Below are 18175 nucleotides of genomic sequence, written 5' to 3' on the forward strand. Positions count from 1 at the left end.
AACGTTGTCCAACCCCCCCCCACGTGTCCACCCCCCCCCACGTGTCCCCCCCCCCCACGGGTCCCCCCCCCCACGTGTCCACCCCCCCCCGCCCCCCCCCACGTGTCCACCCCCCCCACGTGTCCACCCCCCCACGGTCCTCCCCCCCCCCCCACCCCCCACCCCCCCCCCCACCCCCCCCCCCCCCCCCCCCCCCCCCCCCCCCCCCCCCCCCCCCCCCCCCCCCCCCCCCCCCCCCCCCCCCCCCCCCCCCCCCCCCCCCCCCCCCCCCCCCCCCCCCCCCCCCCCCCCCCCCCCCCCCCCCCCCCCCCCCCCGCCCCCCCACGTGTCCCCCCCCCCCACGTGTCCCACCCCCCCCCACTGTCCCCCCCCCCCACGTGTCCACCCCCCCCCCGTGTCCCCCCCCCCACGTGTCCACCCCCCCCCACGTGTCCACCCCCCCCCCCCCCACGTGTCCACCCCCCCCCCACGTGTCCACCCCCCCCCGTGTCACCCCCCCCCCCCGTGTCCACCCCCCCCCACGTGTCCAACCCCCCCCCCACGTGTCCCCCCCCCCACGTGTCCCCCCCCCCCACCCCCCCCTTGTCCCCCCCCCCCCACGTGTCCCACCCCCCCCCCGTGTCCACCCCCCCCCCCACGTGTCCACCCCCCCCCACGTGTCCACCCCCCCCCAGGGTCCACCCCCCCCCCACGTGTCCACCCCCCCCACGTGTCCACCCCCCCCCCCCCCACGTGTCCACCCCCCCCACGTGTCCACCCCCCCCCCCCACGTGTCCACCCCCCCCCACGTGTCCACCCCCCCCCAGGGTCCCCCCCCCCCACGTGTCCACCCCCCCCACGTGTCCACCCCCCCCCCCACGTGTCCACCCCCCCCCACGTGTCCACCCCCCCCCCCCACGTGTCCCCCCCCCCCACGTGTCCCCCCCCCCCCACGTGTCCACCCCCCCCCCCCCCACGTGTCCACCCCCCCCCCACGTGTCCCCCCCCCCCCACGTGTCCACCCCCCCCCCCCCACGTGTCCACCCCCCCCCCCACGTGTCCACCCCCCCCCCCACGTGTCCACCCCCCCACGTGTCCACCCCCCCCCCACGTGTCCACCCCCCCCCCACGTGTCCACCCCCCCCCCACGTGTCCCCACCCCCCCCCCACGTGTCCACCCCCCCCCCCACGTGTCCCCCCCCCCCCCCACGTGTCCCCCCCCCCCCCACGTGTCCACCCCCCCCCCACGTGTGTCCCCCCCACGTGTCCACCCCCCCCCCACGTGTCCACCCCCCCCACGTGTCCACCCCCCCCCACGTGTCCCCCCCCCCACGTGTCCCCCCCCCCCCACGTGTCCCCCCCCCGTCCACGTGTCCACCCCCCCCCCCGGTACTCACGGGGCACACGGCACTTTGATGTCGAGCGGCCGGTCACATGACAGGCAGTGGAAGTGGCTGATCAGCTGCCTGTGGACACACACGACATCAACAGCTGCAGACGGCATCACCTCCGACCCCCGACCTCCACCTCCCCCTTTCGTCCGATCCCCCTCACTATCGAGGTGAGGGGGGTATGGGGGTGAGGGGGGTATGGGGGGGTGAGGGGGGTATGGGGGGTGAGGGGGGTATGGGGGTTTGTGAGGGGGGTATGGGGGGGTGAGGGGGGTATGGGGGGTGTGGGGGGGTATGGGGGTGAGGGGGGTATGGGGGGGGAGGGGGTTATGGGGGGGTAAGGGGGTGAGGGGGGTATGGGGGGGGTGGGGGGGGGTATGGGGGTGAGGGGGGTAGGGTGGGTGAGGGGGGTATGGGGGGTATGGGGGTGAGGGGGGGTATGGGGGTGAGGGGGGGTATGGGGGGTGAGGGGGGTATGGGGGGGTGAGGGGGTATGGTGGGTGAGGGGGGTGAGGGGGGTATGGGGGGGTGAGGGGGGTATGGGGGTGAGGGGGGTATGGTGGGTGAGGGGGGTATGGGGGTGAGGGGGGTAGGGGGGTGAGGGGGGTATGGGTGGGGTGAGGGGGGTATGGGGGTGAGGGGGGTATGGGGGTGAGGGGGGTATGGTGGGTGAGGGGGGTATGGGGGTGAGGGGTGTATGGGGGTGAGGGGGGTATTGGGGGTATCGGGGGGTATGGGGGGGTGGGGGGGTATTGGGGGTGAGGGGTGTATGGGGGGTGAGGGGGGGGTGGGGAGGGGGGGTATCGGGGTGTGGGGGGGTATTGGGGGTGAGGGGTGTATGGGGGTGAGGTGAGGGGGGGTGGGGAGGGGGACCCATGGGGTGAGGGGGGCATGGGGTGAGGGGGGGGGTGAGGGGCGTTATTGGGGGGGGGGGGGGACTCACTTGCGCAGCCCCGCTGCCCCCTCAGTGTCCATGCTTCCACGCTGGTTCTGCAGCAGTTTACGGACCGACTTCCACCGATCCTCCAGCTGTTTCTTCAGCGGGTCCAGTTCAATCCGGTCGAGCTGCGGAAGCGAATGTCAGTGCGGAAACGAACTAACGGGGGGGGGGGGGGAGGGGGGATGGCCGTAATCTCCACCCCCCCCCTCCTCCTCCCACCCCCTCCCCCCTCCTCTCTCACCCCCCCTCCCCATTCCTCTCTGGGCGAGTCGACAACTGGACGCACAAGCGGTGGGTGGCTGCATCAGACAAGATGCCGGAGTACATGGGTGAGGGGGGTATGGGGGGTGAGGGGGGGGGGGGGGTGACGGGGGTATGGGGGGGGTGAGGGGGGTATCGGGACTCTGCGGGTCGCCAGCGTCTGTGGGGAACATGGTCAGGTAACGTTTGTTTGTGACATTGATGTGAATGTAACGCTGGGTTGTCTGGGACGTGTGGAGTGGGGAAGGATCTCGCTGGAGCACGGGCGCACGGGCGCACGTTACCGCTGTTGGTTGCCGCGGCACTGGCGCTGGGGAGGGAGGAAGGAAGGTCACGGCAACACTGGGTCACGGGGCAGAGCTGGACAACGAGTGTCTGGTCCCAGAGAGGAACGTGGTGATTATGGAGACAGATTCACCAGGGAGCTGCCTGGAGATGATGATGTGGGACACTGTACAGGTCAGCCACGGACCGTCTCCATGCTCTGGGTGTTTTACCAGAGAGACGGGAGGCAAACAGGACAGGGCTAGCATGGGTGATTTGGGCCGAAGGGCCTGTGTGTAGAGCGTTTACCTTACACTCCATCTCTGCGGTGAGACGCTCCAGGACACAGTTCCAATCCTTCTCCTGGCTACAGATCTTGTTGAGTAATCCCTGAATCATCTTGTTTATCTGGTCCGTCACTGCATCAAACTGCAGGCGGCTGATGTTCTGACGGGGGGGGGGGGGAACACAAAAACACCAGACATGGCCCCCCCCCCCTGTCACTGCCCCCACTAACCCTCACACCACCACTCCTCCCCAACACAACACTCCCCGGCAGCCAGCGTGTAAACCCCCCCACCACACCACCACCCCTCCCCTCACACAATCTGCCTCCAGTCACTCCACCCCGAGCCCCTCCACTACCTGTCCATTGGCTCCACACGCACACACAATACTCACCCCCCCCACACACACACACACAATACTCACCCCCTCACCCCCTCACACACACACACAATACTCACCCCCTCCACACACACAATACTCACCCCCTCCACACACACACAATACTCACCCTCTCCACACACACAATACTCACCCCCTCCACACACACACACACAATACTCACCCCCTCACCCCCTCCACACACACACACAATACTCACCCCCTCACCACACTTGCTCTCCAGGCGGTTCAGTGAATCAAACAGAGACTGAAACAGGAGGGGTGGGGGGGTTAGAGACCTGGACCAACATGGGGGGGGGGGGGGGGTAGGAGGGGGCGGGTGATCTGGGGGATTAGAGGGGGAGAGGGTGGTCTGGGCTGTCGGGGGGAGAGAAGGGGGTCGGGGGGGGAGAAGGGGGTCGGGGGGGGGAAGGGGGTCGGGGGGGGGGGAGGGGAGGGGGGGGTCGGGGGGGGAGAAGGGGGTCGGGGGGGGAGAAGGGGGTCGGGGGGGGAAGGGGGTCGGGGGGGAAGGGGGGGGGGGGGTCGGGGGGGGAGAAGGGGGTCGGGGGGGGGAGAAGGGGGTCGGGGGGAAGGGGGGGGGAGAAGGGGGGGTTCGGGAGGGGAGAGGGGGTCGGGGGGGGGAGAAGGGGGTCGGGGGGGGGGAGAAGGGGGTCGGGGGGGAGAAGGGGTCGGGGGGGGTCGGGGGGTCGGGGGGGGAGAAGGGGGGGGGGGGGAAGAGGAGGAAGGGGGTCGGGGGGGGAGAAGGGGGTCGGGGGGGAGAAGGGGGTCGGGGGGGAGAAGGGGGGGGAGAAGGGGGGTAGGGGGAGGGGGGGGGGAGAAGGGGGGGTCGGGGGGGGAGAAGGGGGGGGGGGGGGAAGGGGGGGGGGGGGATCTGTGGGACACGGAATCCCCCCTGGGTGAGGATGATCCGGGTAACGGAGGGACGTCACGGTCCTCACCTGGATATTGCGCTGGTGCTGCTGATGTTCCTGCAACAGTTGGTCCGTGGTTCCGTTCAGCTTCTCGCACTCGCCCTGCAGCTGCTGGATGTGGCTCTGGACCTGGGCCCGCACTGTCCCGTCCGGCATCTGGGGGCAAAGTGCAAGGGTCAGGGGGGGGTGGGAATGAGGGAGATGGGAGGGGGGGGAAGGATAGAGGGGAGGGGGGTGAAGGGAAGGGTGGAGGCGGGGTGGAGGGGGGTGGGGGGAGGGGGAGGTAGTGAGGGGGGTGGAGTAGGAGTGGGGGGGGGGGGGGGGGGGGGGAGTGACGGGGTGAGGGGAAGGGTGGAGTGGGGTGGAGGGGAGGGGGAGGTAGTGTGGGTGGGGTGGAGAGCGGGAGTGGGGGGGGGGTAGGGGGACTGAGGTGGGGGGGGGGGGGGGGGTGGGGGGGGACTGAGGTGGGGGGGAGGGGAGGTGCTGTCTCCCCCGGGCTGTTTACAACCCAGGAGGCTCTACCATCCGCCCCTTTCCCCTCCCCACCCCCGTGCACCTTGATCCCCTCCCCAGAGGGGTCGGTCAGCGCCGACACTGTCTCCTGCAGCCGCTGGAAGCGCTGGCAGAGGTTGCTGGCGTCCTGACTGACGTCCAGACTGCAGACGGGGCAGGTGGAGTCTGTCTCCAGCCCCAGACTCATCCCCAGCAGCGCACATGACGAGCTCATGATCTTCTCCAGAACAGAACCCAGCTTGTCCAACTGTGGGCAGAGACAGGACTCAGATACACCAGAGAGAACACACGTACACACTCACGCACACACACGCACACGCACACACTCACGCACACACACGTACGCACGCACACGCGCACACACACGCACTCATGCACACACACACTCATGCACACACACACACTCATGCACACGCACGCACACATGCACACACACATACACTCATGCACACACACGCACACACACACTCATGCACACACACGCACACACTCATGCACACGCACACACACACACTCATGCACACGCACGCACACACACACACACTCATGCACACGCACGCACACACACTCATGCACACACGCACACACCAACACTCATGCACGCACGCACACACACGAATGCACGCACTCACGTACACACACACTCACGCACTCACGTACACACGCACTCACGCACAAACACGCACACACACGTTCACGCACACGCACACACACACGGACATACACACATGTAAGCTGCTCTACATCGGTGAGACCAAGCGCAGGTTTGGCGATCGCTTCTGCCTTAACCTACCTGATCTCCCGGTGGCTCAGCTCTTCAACTCCCCCTCCCATTCCCATTCCGAATCCGACCTTTCTGTCCTGGGCCACTCCATGGCCAGAGTGAGGCCCACCGCAAATTGAAGGAACAGCACCGTATATTTTGCATTGGGTAGTTTACACCCCAGCGGTATGAACATTGACTTCTCCAATTTCAGGTAGTCCCTGCTTTCTCCCTCCTTCACCCCCCCCCCCCCCCCCCCCCCCCCCCTTTCCCCCTTCTGTGGAATTCTCTGCCTCAGGGGGCGGTGGAGGCAGGTTCTCTGGATGCTTTCAAGAGAGAGATAGATAGGGATATGGGGAGGCAGGTACTGATTGGGGATGATCAGCCATGATCACATTGAATGGCGGTGCTGGCTCGAAGGGCTGAATGGCCTCTACTCCTGCACTGATTGTCTATTTCATGAAATACATATCTTTTGGGGGTTATTTTACTACTTGTGTTAGAAACATTCTAAGCTTCTGTTATGTAAACTACCAGTAGAAAGCTTGAGAATCACTTTCAATTTATTGAAAATGCAGGAGCTTCAGCATTGACCCCTGAACCCCCTCTGGGGCATTGACCCCTGAACCCCCAATAAGGCGTTGACCCCTGAACCCCCAATAGGGCGTTGACCCCTGAACCCCCACCGGAGCACAGACCCCTGAACCACTGGCAAATACTGGAGGTGAATATCATGCTTAGTCCACATTGCTTAAACATGTTGGGTCTTCTGTTTGAGAAAGGGTTTTAAAAAATAATAATATAGTGTAATTCAATACAAAATAATAGTTAAAATAAAAATTAAAAGGTTATTAAAGTATCAAGTAGGTTCGTCATAAACAACCCCATTGAAGCAAATAACAGTGGTCACCCAGACCTCGTTGCTGGTTGTGAAGGGGCCCCAAGAAAGTAGGTCCGCCAATGCACACACGTGCGCACACGCACACACACACGCATGCACACACACGCACACGCATGCACACACAAACACACACACACACACAATCGCACACGCAGACACACACGTAAGCACACACACACACACACAGACCACATACACACACACAGAACCACAAACACACACACAGACCCACCCCCCCCCCCCGGTTCTGACCTGTTGCTGCACCGGGCCTCCCGGCTGCAACTTCCGCAGCGCGTTCAATGCTTCATCGATGTTCTTCACCATGTCCCTGGCGAGGAGCAAAGGTCAGTTACAGGCTGTGCCCTTTCACCCTGACCTCCCCCTCCCACAGGGAAAACCAGAGCCGACCCCTGTGACCTTTCACCCAGGTTCATGTGGGGTCTTGGTGCACTGGGGGGGTCCCTCCACCACACTCCCTCTCCCTCCCACACAACTCCCCCCCCCCCCCTCACTCCCCACACCTCACACCACACCCCCCACCCACCACACCCTGTCCCCACCCCCCCACCCTGTCCCCCACCACCCCCACACCACCCCCCACACCCCACACACCACCACACACTCCCCACACCCACCCCCACACCCTGTCCCCCCCACACCACACACTCCACCACCTGAGGTCGGTGATCTGCGCCTGTACGTCATTGGCCTTCACCCCGTCCACTGCACCTGCGGACCTGAGCAAAGGGCAGAGGTCACGGTCGACTAACGCCCCGCACCCTGACCCCTCAATCATGACCCCTCCCATGAACAACTCACCCATTAGTGGTGGGTCACAGATCGCTTCTCCCCCCCTCTCTCCCCCCCACCCCTCCTCTCCCCCCCCCCCCCCTCCCACCCCTCTCCCCCCCCATCTCCCCCCCACACTCCTCTCCCCCCCCCCCCCTCTCCCACTCACCTTCACTCGGTGCTCACTTGGGTCCCGCGTCTCGTCCCCGTCCAGCGTCAGAGCAGCTGCAGCGACAAAACCCCGTCACCCAGAGACAGCGAAGCCGTTCCCCCCTCGCCCCCAAACCCCCTCCCCCCCACTACTCTCCCCCCCCCCCAATCCCCTTCCTCCCCCCACTCCCCCCCTCCACAACCCCCCCTCCACCCACACTCTCCCCCTCAGCCACAACTCCCCCTCCCTCCTCCCCCCAAAGCCCCCTGTCCAGGGTGCTGGACCTGCTTTGACCCCCCTCCCCTCTCACCCAGGTCGGCCACGGCTTTCTCTAGGGCAGAGACTCGGCTGTCCAGTACTGGCTGGTTGTTGGTGGCGTGGCGGATGCGCTTGAGTGCGGTCACAGCCTCAGGGTAGCGGTCAACAGTCTGTATGGGAATGGGCGAGGGGCTGATGCGATGGGGGCTGGCGAGCACCTGCTGAGGCAGAGTGTCTGTATGCACCGCCTGCATCTTATTGGAAGGATCATCAGTGGGGCCGGCCGCCTGTAAACCTATCACTGTCACCTGGCTGGAACCGACTGACCAGACCTGTGGACGAGCAGAACAACACGGCTTTCAGAAACAACAAAGACAACAGTCCTCACAGCCCAAGTAGGAAGGAAGTGCAGATGCTGGTTTAAACCGGAGATACACACAAAATGCTGGAGTCACTCAGCGGGACATCTGGGGTAATGAGGAACGGGCGGCATTTTGTGTCTATCTTTGGTTTAAACAGCATCTGCAGTTCCTTGACTTCATCAGAAAATAAGAAAATGTAGAATGATCACAATGAAGGGCCGAATGGCCTCCTCCTGCACCTATTTTCTATGTTACCCGAGGCGAATGGTGACAACAAACATCAAAAAGGAAAGGTACACAAAAATGCTGGAGAAACTCAGCGGACACAGCAGATAGATCGCTTATTTCCTTCGCTCCATAGATGCTGCTGCACCCGCTGAGTTTCTCCAGCATTTTTGTGTACCTTCGATTTTCCAGCATCTGTAGTTCCTACTTAAAAACATCAAAATGAATCAGGTCAACAGTGAAACTAGTGGGAGAACTAGGGTGGGGGAGGGATGGAGAGAGAGGGAAAGCAAGGGTTAGAGGTCAGTGTTCATACCGCTGGGGTGTAAGATCCCCAAGTGGAATATGAGGTGCTGTTCCTCCAATTTGCATGTGGCCTCACTTTGACAGTGGAGGAGGCCCAGGACAGAAAGATCAGTGTGGGAGTAGGAGGGGGAAGTAAAGTATTTGGCAACTGGGAGATCAGGGTAGGTTTAGGCAGACTAAGCGGAGGTGTTGGCTGAAACAATCGCCGAGCCTGCGCTTGGTCTCGGTGATATATCGTCCACACCTTGAATACGGATACAGTAGACGAGGTCGGAGGAGGTGCAAGTGAACCTCTGCGGAAGGTGGAAAGGGGTGGAGATGGGAAGATGTGACTAGTGTTGGGATCCCTTTGGAGGTGGTGAAAATTTCAGAGGATTATGTGATTATGTGTTGTATGCAACGGCTGATGGGGTGGGAGGTAAAAGGAGAGGCAAAGCACAGGCAGACTTTACTCAGAGCTGCTGTAGATTTGGAAGCAACAGCAGGAGAAGATTATCAAGAGAAAACACTGATTGGCTCTAGCCCAAGTGGGAGGAGAGAAGCGAGTCAAAGCGAGGAAAACAGTTGAAAACTGAGGAATTTGGATTGTAAATTGGTAAATTAGGCAATTTATCAGTCAATATAAGCAAGACTGCTCTTGGGGAGCGGCAGTGAGGGCCTTGTGAGAAAAGTGTGAGTCTTTGGCTCGAGAGTCTTCGGCGAGAAGAGGAGGCTACGCAAAACACTGGAGAGGGAGAGACGAAAGAAGGAGATGCCAGGCAAGCTGATACAGTGCGATGCTTGCAGTATGTGGGAGGTCAAGGACACCGCTGGTGCCTCTGGATGCTACAAATGTGAGAAGTGCATCCAGGTAGAGCTCCTGAAGGACCGTGTTGGGGAACTGGAGAAGCAAGTGGATGACCTCAGGTTCGTCCGAGAAAGGGAGTCGTTCCTCGACAAGACCTACAGTACGATTGTTCCACCTGAGGTACTGGAAGAGAGAAGGTGGGAGACAGTGAGAAAGGGAGGGAAGCATGGAATGCCAACGTCCCCGGGTGGTGTACCTCTTGTGAACAGGTTCACCCGCTTAGAAGCTGTCGGGACAGAAGACGTGTTTACACTGAGCGGCGGACTGGCCTGTGATGCGAATAGGACTGTTGAGCCAAAACCAAAAAGGCCAAAGTCAGGCAACGCCATTGTAGTGGGAGACTCCATTGTGAGAGGTACGGACAGGGGTTTCTGCGGCAACAGACGGGATGCGAGGATGGTGTGCTGCCTTCCCGGGAGCCAGGATCCAGGATGTCACGGACAGAGTGCAGAAAATCCTCAAGGGCGAAGGTGAACAGCCAGAAGTGGTAGTGCATGTCGGCACAAACGATGTCGGAAAGAAGGGGATGAATATTCTGCAGCGTGACTTTAGAGAGCTCGGAAAAATGTTGAAAAGCAGGACCTCCAGGGTTGTTATCTCCGGTTTGCTTCCAGTTCCTCGTGCTGGCGAGAGCAGGAACAGGGAGATACGGGACCTGAACGTGTGGCTGAGGAACTGGTGCACGGGGCAGGGATTTAGATTCTTAGATCACTGGGATCTGTTTTGGAGTAAGAGGGAACTGTACAAAAGGGACGGATTGCATCTTAACAGGTGCGGGACCAGCATTCTGGCAGGCAGGTTTGCCACTGCTACACGGGTGGTTTTAAACTGAATAAGGGGGGTGTGGTGTCAAATGGGATAGTTGAGGATGGAGTTAAAGGGGAAGGGTTTCTTAAATGTGTGAGCGTAGAGACCGAGGGGTGTAAAATGAAGGTAGAAGCAATAGGTAGCAAGGTGAAAAGTAAACGTGGCAGGCAGACAAATCCATGGTAAAAATCAAAAAGGGCCACTTTTCAACATAATTGTATAAGGGGTAAGAGTGTTATAAAAACAAGCCTGAAGGCTTTGTGTCTCAATGCAAGGAGCATTCGTAATAAGGTGGATTAGTTGAATGTGCAGATAGCTATTGATGACAATGATATAGTTGGGATCACGGAGACATGGCTCCAGGGTGACCAAGGCTGGGAGCTGAACATCCAGGGATATTCAATATTCAGGAGGGATAGACAGAAAGGGAAAGGAGGTGGGGTAGTGTTGCTGGTTAGAGAGGGGATTAATGCAATGGAAAGGAAGGACATTAGTTTGGAGGATGTGGAATCGATATGGGTAGAGCTGCGAAACACTAAGGGGCAGAAAACGCTAGTGGGAGTTGTGTACAGGCCACCTAACAGTAGTAGTGGAGTTGGGGATGGCATCAAACAGGAAATTAGAAATGCGTGCAACAAAGGTAAAACAGTTATAATGGGTGACTTCAATCGACATATAGATTGGGTGAATCAAATTGGCAGGGGTGCTGAGGAAGAGGATTTCTTGGAATGTATGCGGGATAGTTATCTAAATCAACATGTAGAGGAACCAACGAGAGAGCAGGCTATTCTAGACTGGGTATTGAGTAATGAGGGTTAGTTAGCAGTCTTGTTGTGCGTGGCCCCTTGGGCAAGAGTGACCATAATATGGTTGAGTTCTTCGTTAGGATGGAGAGTGAGATTGTTAATTCAGAAACAAAGGTCCTGAACTTAAAGAAAGGTAAATTTGAGGGTATGAGAAGTGAATTGGCCAAGATAGACTGGCAATTGATTCTTAATGGGTTGACGGTGGATATGCAATGGAAGGCATTTAAAGACTGCATGGATGAACTACAACAATTGTTCATCCCAGTTTGGCAAAAAAATAAATCAGGGAAGGGAGTACATCCGTGGATAACAAGGGAAATCAGGGATAGTATCAAAACAAAAGATGAAGCGTACAAATTAGTCAGAAAAAGCAGCATACCAGAGGACTGGGAGAAATTCAGAGTCCAGCAGAGGAGGACAAAGGGCTTAATTAGGAAAGGGAAAATAGATTATGAAAGAAAACTGGCAGGGAACATAAAAACTGACTGCAAATGTTTTTATAGATATTTGAAGAGAAAAAGATTAGTTAAAACAAATGTGGGTCCCTTGCAGTCAGAAACAGGTGAATTGATCATGGGGAACAAGGACATGGCAGACCAATTTAATAACTACTTTGGTTCTGCCTTCACTAAGGAAGACATAAATAATCTGCCGGAAATAGCAGGGGACCGGGGGTCAAATGAGATGGAGGAACTGAGTGAAATCCAGGTTAGCTGGGAAGTGGTGTTAGGTAAATTGAATGGATTAAAGACCGATAAATCCCCAGGGCCAGATAGGCTGCATCCCAGAGTACTTAAGGAAGTAGCCCCAGAAATAGTGGATGCATTAGTGATAATTTTTCAAAACTCTTTAGATTCTGGAGTAGTTCCTGAGGATTGGAGGGTAGCTAATGTAACCTAACTTGTTAAAAAGGGAGGGAGAGAGAAAACGGGGAATTACAGACCAGTTAGTCTAACATCGGTAGTGGGGAAACTGCTAGAATCAGTTATTAAAGATGGGATAGCAGCACATTTGGGAAGTGGTGAAATCATTGGACAAAGTCAGCATGGATTTACGAAAGGTAAATCATGTCTGACGAATCTTATAGAATTTTTCGAGGATGTAACTAGTAGAGTGGATAAGGGAGAACCAGTGGATGTGTTATATCTGGACTTTCAGAAGGCTTTCGACAAGGTCCCACATGAGATTAGTATACAAACTTAAAGCACACGGCATTGGGGGTTCAGTATTGATGTGGATAGAGAACTGGTTGGCAGACAGGAAGCAAAGAGTAGGAGTAAACGGGTCCTTTTCACAATGGCAGGCAGTGACTATTGGGGTACTGCAAGGCTCAGTGCTGGGACCCCAGCTATTTACAATATATATTAATGATTTGGACGAGGGAATTGAATGCAACATCTCCAAGTTTGCGGATGACACGAAGCTGGGGGGCAGTGTTAGCTGTGAGGAGGATGCTAGGAGGCTGCAATGTTACTTGGATAGGTTGGGTGAGTGGGCAAATGCATGGCAGGTGCAGTATAATGTGGATAAATGTGAGGTTATCCACTTTGGTGGCAAAAACAGGAAAGTAGACTATTATCTGAATGGTGGCCGATTAGGAAAAGGGGAGATGCAACGAGACCTGGGTGTCATGGTACACCAGTCATTGAAGGTAGGCATGCAGGTGCAGCAGGCAGTGAAGAAAACGAATGGTATGTTAGCTTTCATTGCAAAAGGATTTGAGTATAGGAGCAGGAAGGTTCTACTGCAGTTGTACAGGGTCTTGGTGAGACCACACCTGGAGTATTACGTACAGTTTTGGTCTCCTAATCTGAGGAAATATATTCTTGCCATAGAAGGAGTACAGAGAAGGTTCACCAGACTGATTCCTGGGATGTCAGGACTTTCATATGAAGAAAGACTGGATAGACTCGGCTTGTACTTGCTAGAATTTAGAAGATTGAGGGGGGATCTTATAGAAACACAAAATTCTTAAGGGGTTGGACAGGCTAGATGCAGGAAGATTGTACCTGATGTTAGGGAAGTCCAGAACAAGGGGTCACAGTTTAAGGATAAGGGGGAAATCTTTTAGGACCGAGATGAGGAAAACATTTTTCACACAGAGTGGTGAATCTCTGGAATTCTCTGCCGCAGAAGGTAGTTGAGGCCAGTTCATTGGCTATATTTAAGAGGGAGTGAGATGTGGCCCTTGTGGCTAAAGGGATCAGGGGGTATGGAGAGAAGGCAGGTACAGGATACTGAGTTGGATGATCAGCCATGATCATATTGAATGGCGGTGCAGGCTCGAAGGGCTGAATGGCCTACTCCTGCACCTATTCTCTATGTTTCAATGATCACAAAGTGTGTGAGATTAAGGCCTGGTGCTCGTCTGTGGGGTCATGGTCCAAGGATAAGTAGGAGGAGGTGTCTGAGAGTTGTCGCCTGGCCTCGCCTGAGAGGTCAGCTCGCCAGACTAACGTGGCACCTCCCTTTTCATTGGGTTTGATGCAGAGTGAGCAGAGGGGCTGAGGTTAGACTCCTTACACCAAAGCGTTCCGTAGGAGGGTCCACCAGCGTGCTCTGGAGGGTCTTCCACGTGACAAACTGCTCCAGCTCCTCACGAGATTTATTCTGCAATGAAAACAAACAGCTGTAACTCAGTAGACGTCTCCTCGACAGGACCAGCCGGCTGTGTCCCTGCTCTCTCTCCCTACACTCCGTCTGTCTGGGGAGAGGGGGGTGGGGTGTGGGTGAGGGGTCGCGCGGTGGGGGCGGGTCAGGGGTCGTGTGGGGGGGGCGAGAGGTCGCGCAAGGGCGGGGTCGCGGGTGGGGGTAAGGGGTCGCGGGTGGGGTAAGGGGTCGCGGGGTGGGGTAAGGGGGTCGCGGGGGGGTGAGGGGTACCTAGGGGTCGCGGGTGGGGTAAGGGGTCGCGGGGGGGTGAGGGGTCGCGGGTGGGGTAAGGGGTCGCGGGGGGGGTGAGGGGTCGCGGGGGGGGGTGAGGGGGTCGCGGGGGGTGAGGGGTCGCGGGGGGATGAGGGGTCGCGGGGGGATGAGGGGTCGCGCGGTGGGGGCGGGTCAGGGGTCGTGTGGGGGGGGGCGAGAGGTCGCGCAAGGGGCGGGGTCGCAGGGGAGGGAAGGGTCGCGGGTGGGGTAAGGGGTCGCGGGTGGGGTAAGGGGTCGCGGGGGGGTCAGGGGTCGCGGGGGGACGAGGGGGTCGGGGGGGGGATGAGGGGTTGCGGGCGGGTCGAGGGGTCACGCAGAAGGGCAAGAGGACACTGTTGAGGGTGGGTGTTGAAGCTTGGGCAAGGAGGCAGAGCAGAGGGCAGGAGAGGGCATGGTGCCCACCTGTGCTGGCAGGGGAACTTGTCCATGTGCAGCTCCTTGTGGAGGGAGGGAGGGAGGGACGGAGGGAAGGAAGGAGGGAAGGAAGGAGGGAGGGAGGGAAGGAGGGAGGGAGTGGAGCCACAGCTGGACAAGGCTGGCCCATCGGGGAAGGAGGCAGGATTCAGGGAGGTGGTCACACCTAAGGCAGATGGTGACCAGCAGGGAGAAGCAGGAAGACGCCATTCAGAAACAGGTCCACCCTTTTGGAATCTGTTGGGTGGAAGATTGAGCACTAAATGTAACAACAACCACATCTAATTGCGCTCCTTGGACACGGGCAACGTGAACTGAATGTTGGTCTCACCAGAACCTCATTGACCGAGATCATCTGGTTGGTCACCTGGAATACAAGGAGAGGCCGCATTAAAGAGTGAGTGACCCATCGCAGGGCGACAATAACATGGTGGGTCTTTCACGGCTGCCACACATCTGTCCACTCTGTCGGCCGGAGAGGTTGGCCTCCGCTCCCCTCCACCCCCCTCCCTTCTGCCCGTGGACTGTGAGCCGGGGGGGGGGGGGGTCTACTGGAAGTGAGATTCGCCCTCATCTTACCAAATCTATATTCTTGTTGATTTCTTTAACCTGATCTTCCATCGTGTTTTTGAACTTCTTTAAATAATGCATCTCTTGCATCACCTCTTCCATCATAGACATGGCCTGCAACACAAGGACAGGGTCACAAGGTCACAGTGCAGGGATCACTGGGTCATAGTGCGGGGTCATGGGGTCGTAATGTCTCCCAACTGTGTTCATGAGGGTACAATGACAGCAGGAGGCCACCTGCCTGATGTCTACATTGACCCACACACCTGTCCACAGGACAACTGGAGAGACGACAGAAAGAGGCGTCTGCACAGTCTGACCAATCCAGCTCTCACTGAACGAGGAATGGCCGAGGGGTTCAGACCCTGTGGGATCCACCCCAGCTGTACCTTACTGCCCCGTACCCCACCTCCCCACCCCACGGCTCAGTGGGGTACAACTGGGGTGGGGTATGGGGCGGTGGGGGTACAGGGGGGTGGGGTACACTGGGGTGGGGTATGGGGCAGTGGGGTACAGGGGGGTGGGGTACAGGGGGGTGGGGTGCGGGGCAGTGGGGTACAGGGGGGTGGGGTGCGGGGCAGTGGGGTACAGGGGGGTGCGGTGTGGGGCAGTGGGGTACAGGGGGGTGGGGTGCGGGGGGGTGGAGGGGTACAGGGGGGGTACAGGGGGAGCAGTGGAGTGTGAAGCGGCTGCTGGCACTCACAACGTTTGACTCACTGAGATTCCTATCATCTCGGTGTGTGGAACAGGCCAGTCCTGGTTCAACCTTGTCCTGGTTGAATCAGACTTCAGTGACCCAAGGTTGCAATTAGTCAGACCATTAAGCAAGTCTGAACAGCTCAGTTTGCTTTGTGTACCGAGTGCCACAGAGACAAGGACAAAGACAAACAATGGAATAAGTACATGTTGTTCACATCCAACCAGCAGCCGACTCAATGGCCATTGTTGATCTTTGCTCAGGGAATGTACGAATACCAAGCAAAGAGCCCCCCCCTCATTCACAGACACTGAGTGGTTACCTGAACAATCACAACCACCAGACTTGCACAGGTCCCTCAGCAACAGGCTCAGGGAAACAAAGGCCAGGCAACCCCACTGCTGGACGAAGGGTTTCGGCCCGAAATGTTGCCTATTTCCTTCGCTGCATAGATGCTGCTGCATCCGCTGAGTTTCTCCAGCATTTTTGTGTACCCACTGCTGGACACATTGGAGACAGGAACATGGGCACGTGTTAAATCTGTAACATATTCCTCACAAAGACTGCTACCCCACACATTGATCACCAAAGTGAGACCATTTCTCTCTACCGACTCTGTCTGAAGAAGTGTCTCGACCTGAAAAGTCACCTATTCCTTTTCTCCAGAGATGCTGCCTGACCCGCTGAGATCTGTGTCTATCTTCAGTGTAAACCAGCATCTGCAGTTCCTTCCACTGTGTTTCCCCACACCTGGTGTGTGTGAGTCAGAATGGGCACATTGATACACAAGCAGCAGCTCTGGGAGGCCACAGCATGGGTTCCACACCTCTCAGAGGCAAGGAACCCTCCTGGTGATTATCACCACCTCTACTCTCTCCTGATGCTCCCCCATGTTAGAAGCAAAGACACAATATCCATCACTGACCCTCTCCCCCTATCTTTAAGCACTCTATCTGAGATGTCTCCTCAGTTATTCCCAGCTGACATGCGCCTCTCTTTTCCTGACCATCGTCCCAATATTCCTCATCATGTCCGGCTACTGTGGGCGGTTGGGGGGGAAGAGAGTCTCCAGACACTGGGGTACCAGTGCAGAGTGGTCAGTCTCTGGACACTGTGGCACAGCGGTCAGTCTCAAACCATCAGGATGGGGTGTGGAGTGGTCAGTCTCCAGACACCAGTGCAGAGTGGTCAGTCTCTGGACACTGTGGCACAGCGGTCAGTCTCAAACCATCAGGATGGGGTGTGGAGTGGTCAATCTCCGGACACCAGTGTAGAGCGGTCAGTCTCCGGACACCAGTGTAGAGCGGTCAGTCTCCAGCCACCAGTGTGGAGTGGTCAGTCTGTGGACACCAGTGTAGAGCGGTCAGTCTCCAGCCACCAGTGTGGAGTGGTCAGTCTGTGGACACCAGTGTCGTGATCAGTGGGGGAGAGCGGTCAGTCTCCGGACACTGGAGCATAGCGGTCAGTCTGTGGACACTGGCCGGGGGTGTTGGAATGTCCACGCCGGTTACTACCTTGTCGACGCCCTCGCGGTTGAGATCCGTGCTCTTGCGGAGCTGCAGGAGGCTCCACACATCGTTCATGGCACGGCCATCGTGCCGGCTGCGCTGCAGCAGCTCCACGGCGTTGGGCAAGCGGCTCAGCTCCTGTACCTGTAGCTCCACGTCCCGCACCTTGCGCTCCAGCCGGCGGTAGTGCGCTGGCGCGGGCACCGACATGGCCAGGGAGTCGGGTCCGGGCGCGGGCACGTCTGCAAGCAGGGGGTCGTGTCCAGGCGCGGGCACGTGTGCAAGCAGGGGGTCGTGTCCGGGCGCCTGCACCAGCCCCACCTCGGGCAGGTGCTCGGTTTGCACCTGTTGGATGCCCAGGTGTTGCAGCACGGCGTGTAGCAGGGCGTGCAACGCCGCGAAGTTGACCACGCCCGGCTCGGGGTAGCCGATGCTCAGGTTCGCCAGATCGAACAGGGTGATGGTGGCCGCCATGCTCCGCCGCTCGTGCACTGCGCGCCCCCGCGCGCTCCCGCCGCTCGTGCACTGCGCGCCCCCGCCACTCGTGCACTGAGCCCCCGGTACCATGGACACGCCCATTGTCCGCGGAGCGCCCGCCCCCGCGCTCCCATTGGACCGCGCGCACGTCACTCACTGCCCGCCGCCCAATGACTGCCTCCGCCGCCCGTTGCCCCGCAACCATGGACGCCAATATCCCGGAAATAAAAACACGGGGGAGAGAGGGAGGGGTGAAGAGGTGGTGGTGGGGGGGGAGGGGGGGGGGGGGGGGGAGGGAGGGAGGGAGGGGAGGAGGGTGCTGCTGCTCTATTGGGGGGAGAGGTATAGGGGAGGGAGGGGGGGGGGGGGGTGCTGCTGCTGCTGCTGCTCTATTGGGGGGGGGGGGGGGGAGGTGGTGGTGTGGTG

General features: G+C 58.9%; 1 protein-coding gene across 1 annotated transcript; it reads right to left on the minus strand.

The window, feature by feature from the left end:
• Positions 1-1372: 1372 nt before the first annotated feature.
• LOC129708497 (uncharacterized) lies at positions 1373-17851 on the minus strand. Its single transcript, XM_055654322.1, has 14 exons — positions 17279-17851; positions 15077-15181; positions 14829-14864; positions 13685-13771; positions 7861-8140; positions 7569-7624; positions 7285-7397; positions 6863-6938; positions 4990-5193; positions 4461-4589; positions 3722-3769; positions 3145-3282; positions 2314-2435; positions 1373-1445 (listed from the first exon to the last, which is right to left on the minus strand). The coding sequence occupies exons 1-14, from the start codon at positions 17849-17851 to the stop codon at positions 1373-1375; spliced, it is 2040 nt and encodes a 679-aa protein (XP_055510297.1).
• Positions 17852-18175: the final 324 nt, after the last annotated feature.

Source organism: Leucoraja erinacea, chromosome 23 (genome assembly GCF_028641065.1).
Source record: "Leucoraja erinacea ecotype New England chromosome 23, Leri_hhj_1, whole genome shotgun sequence".
NCBI lineage: Eukaryota > Metazoa > Chordata > Chondrichthyes > Rajiformes > Rajidae > Leucoraja > Leucoraja erinaceus.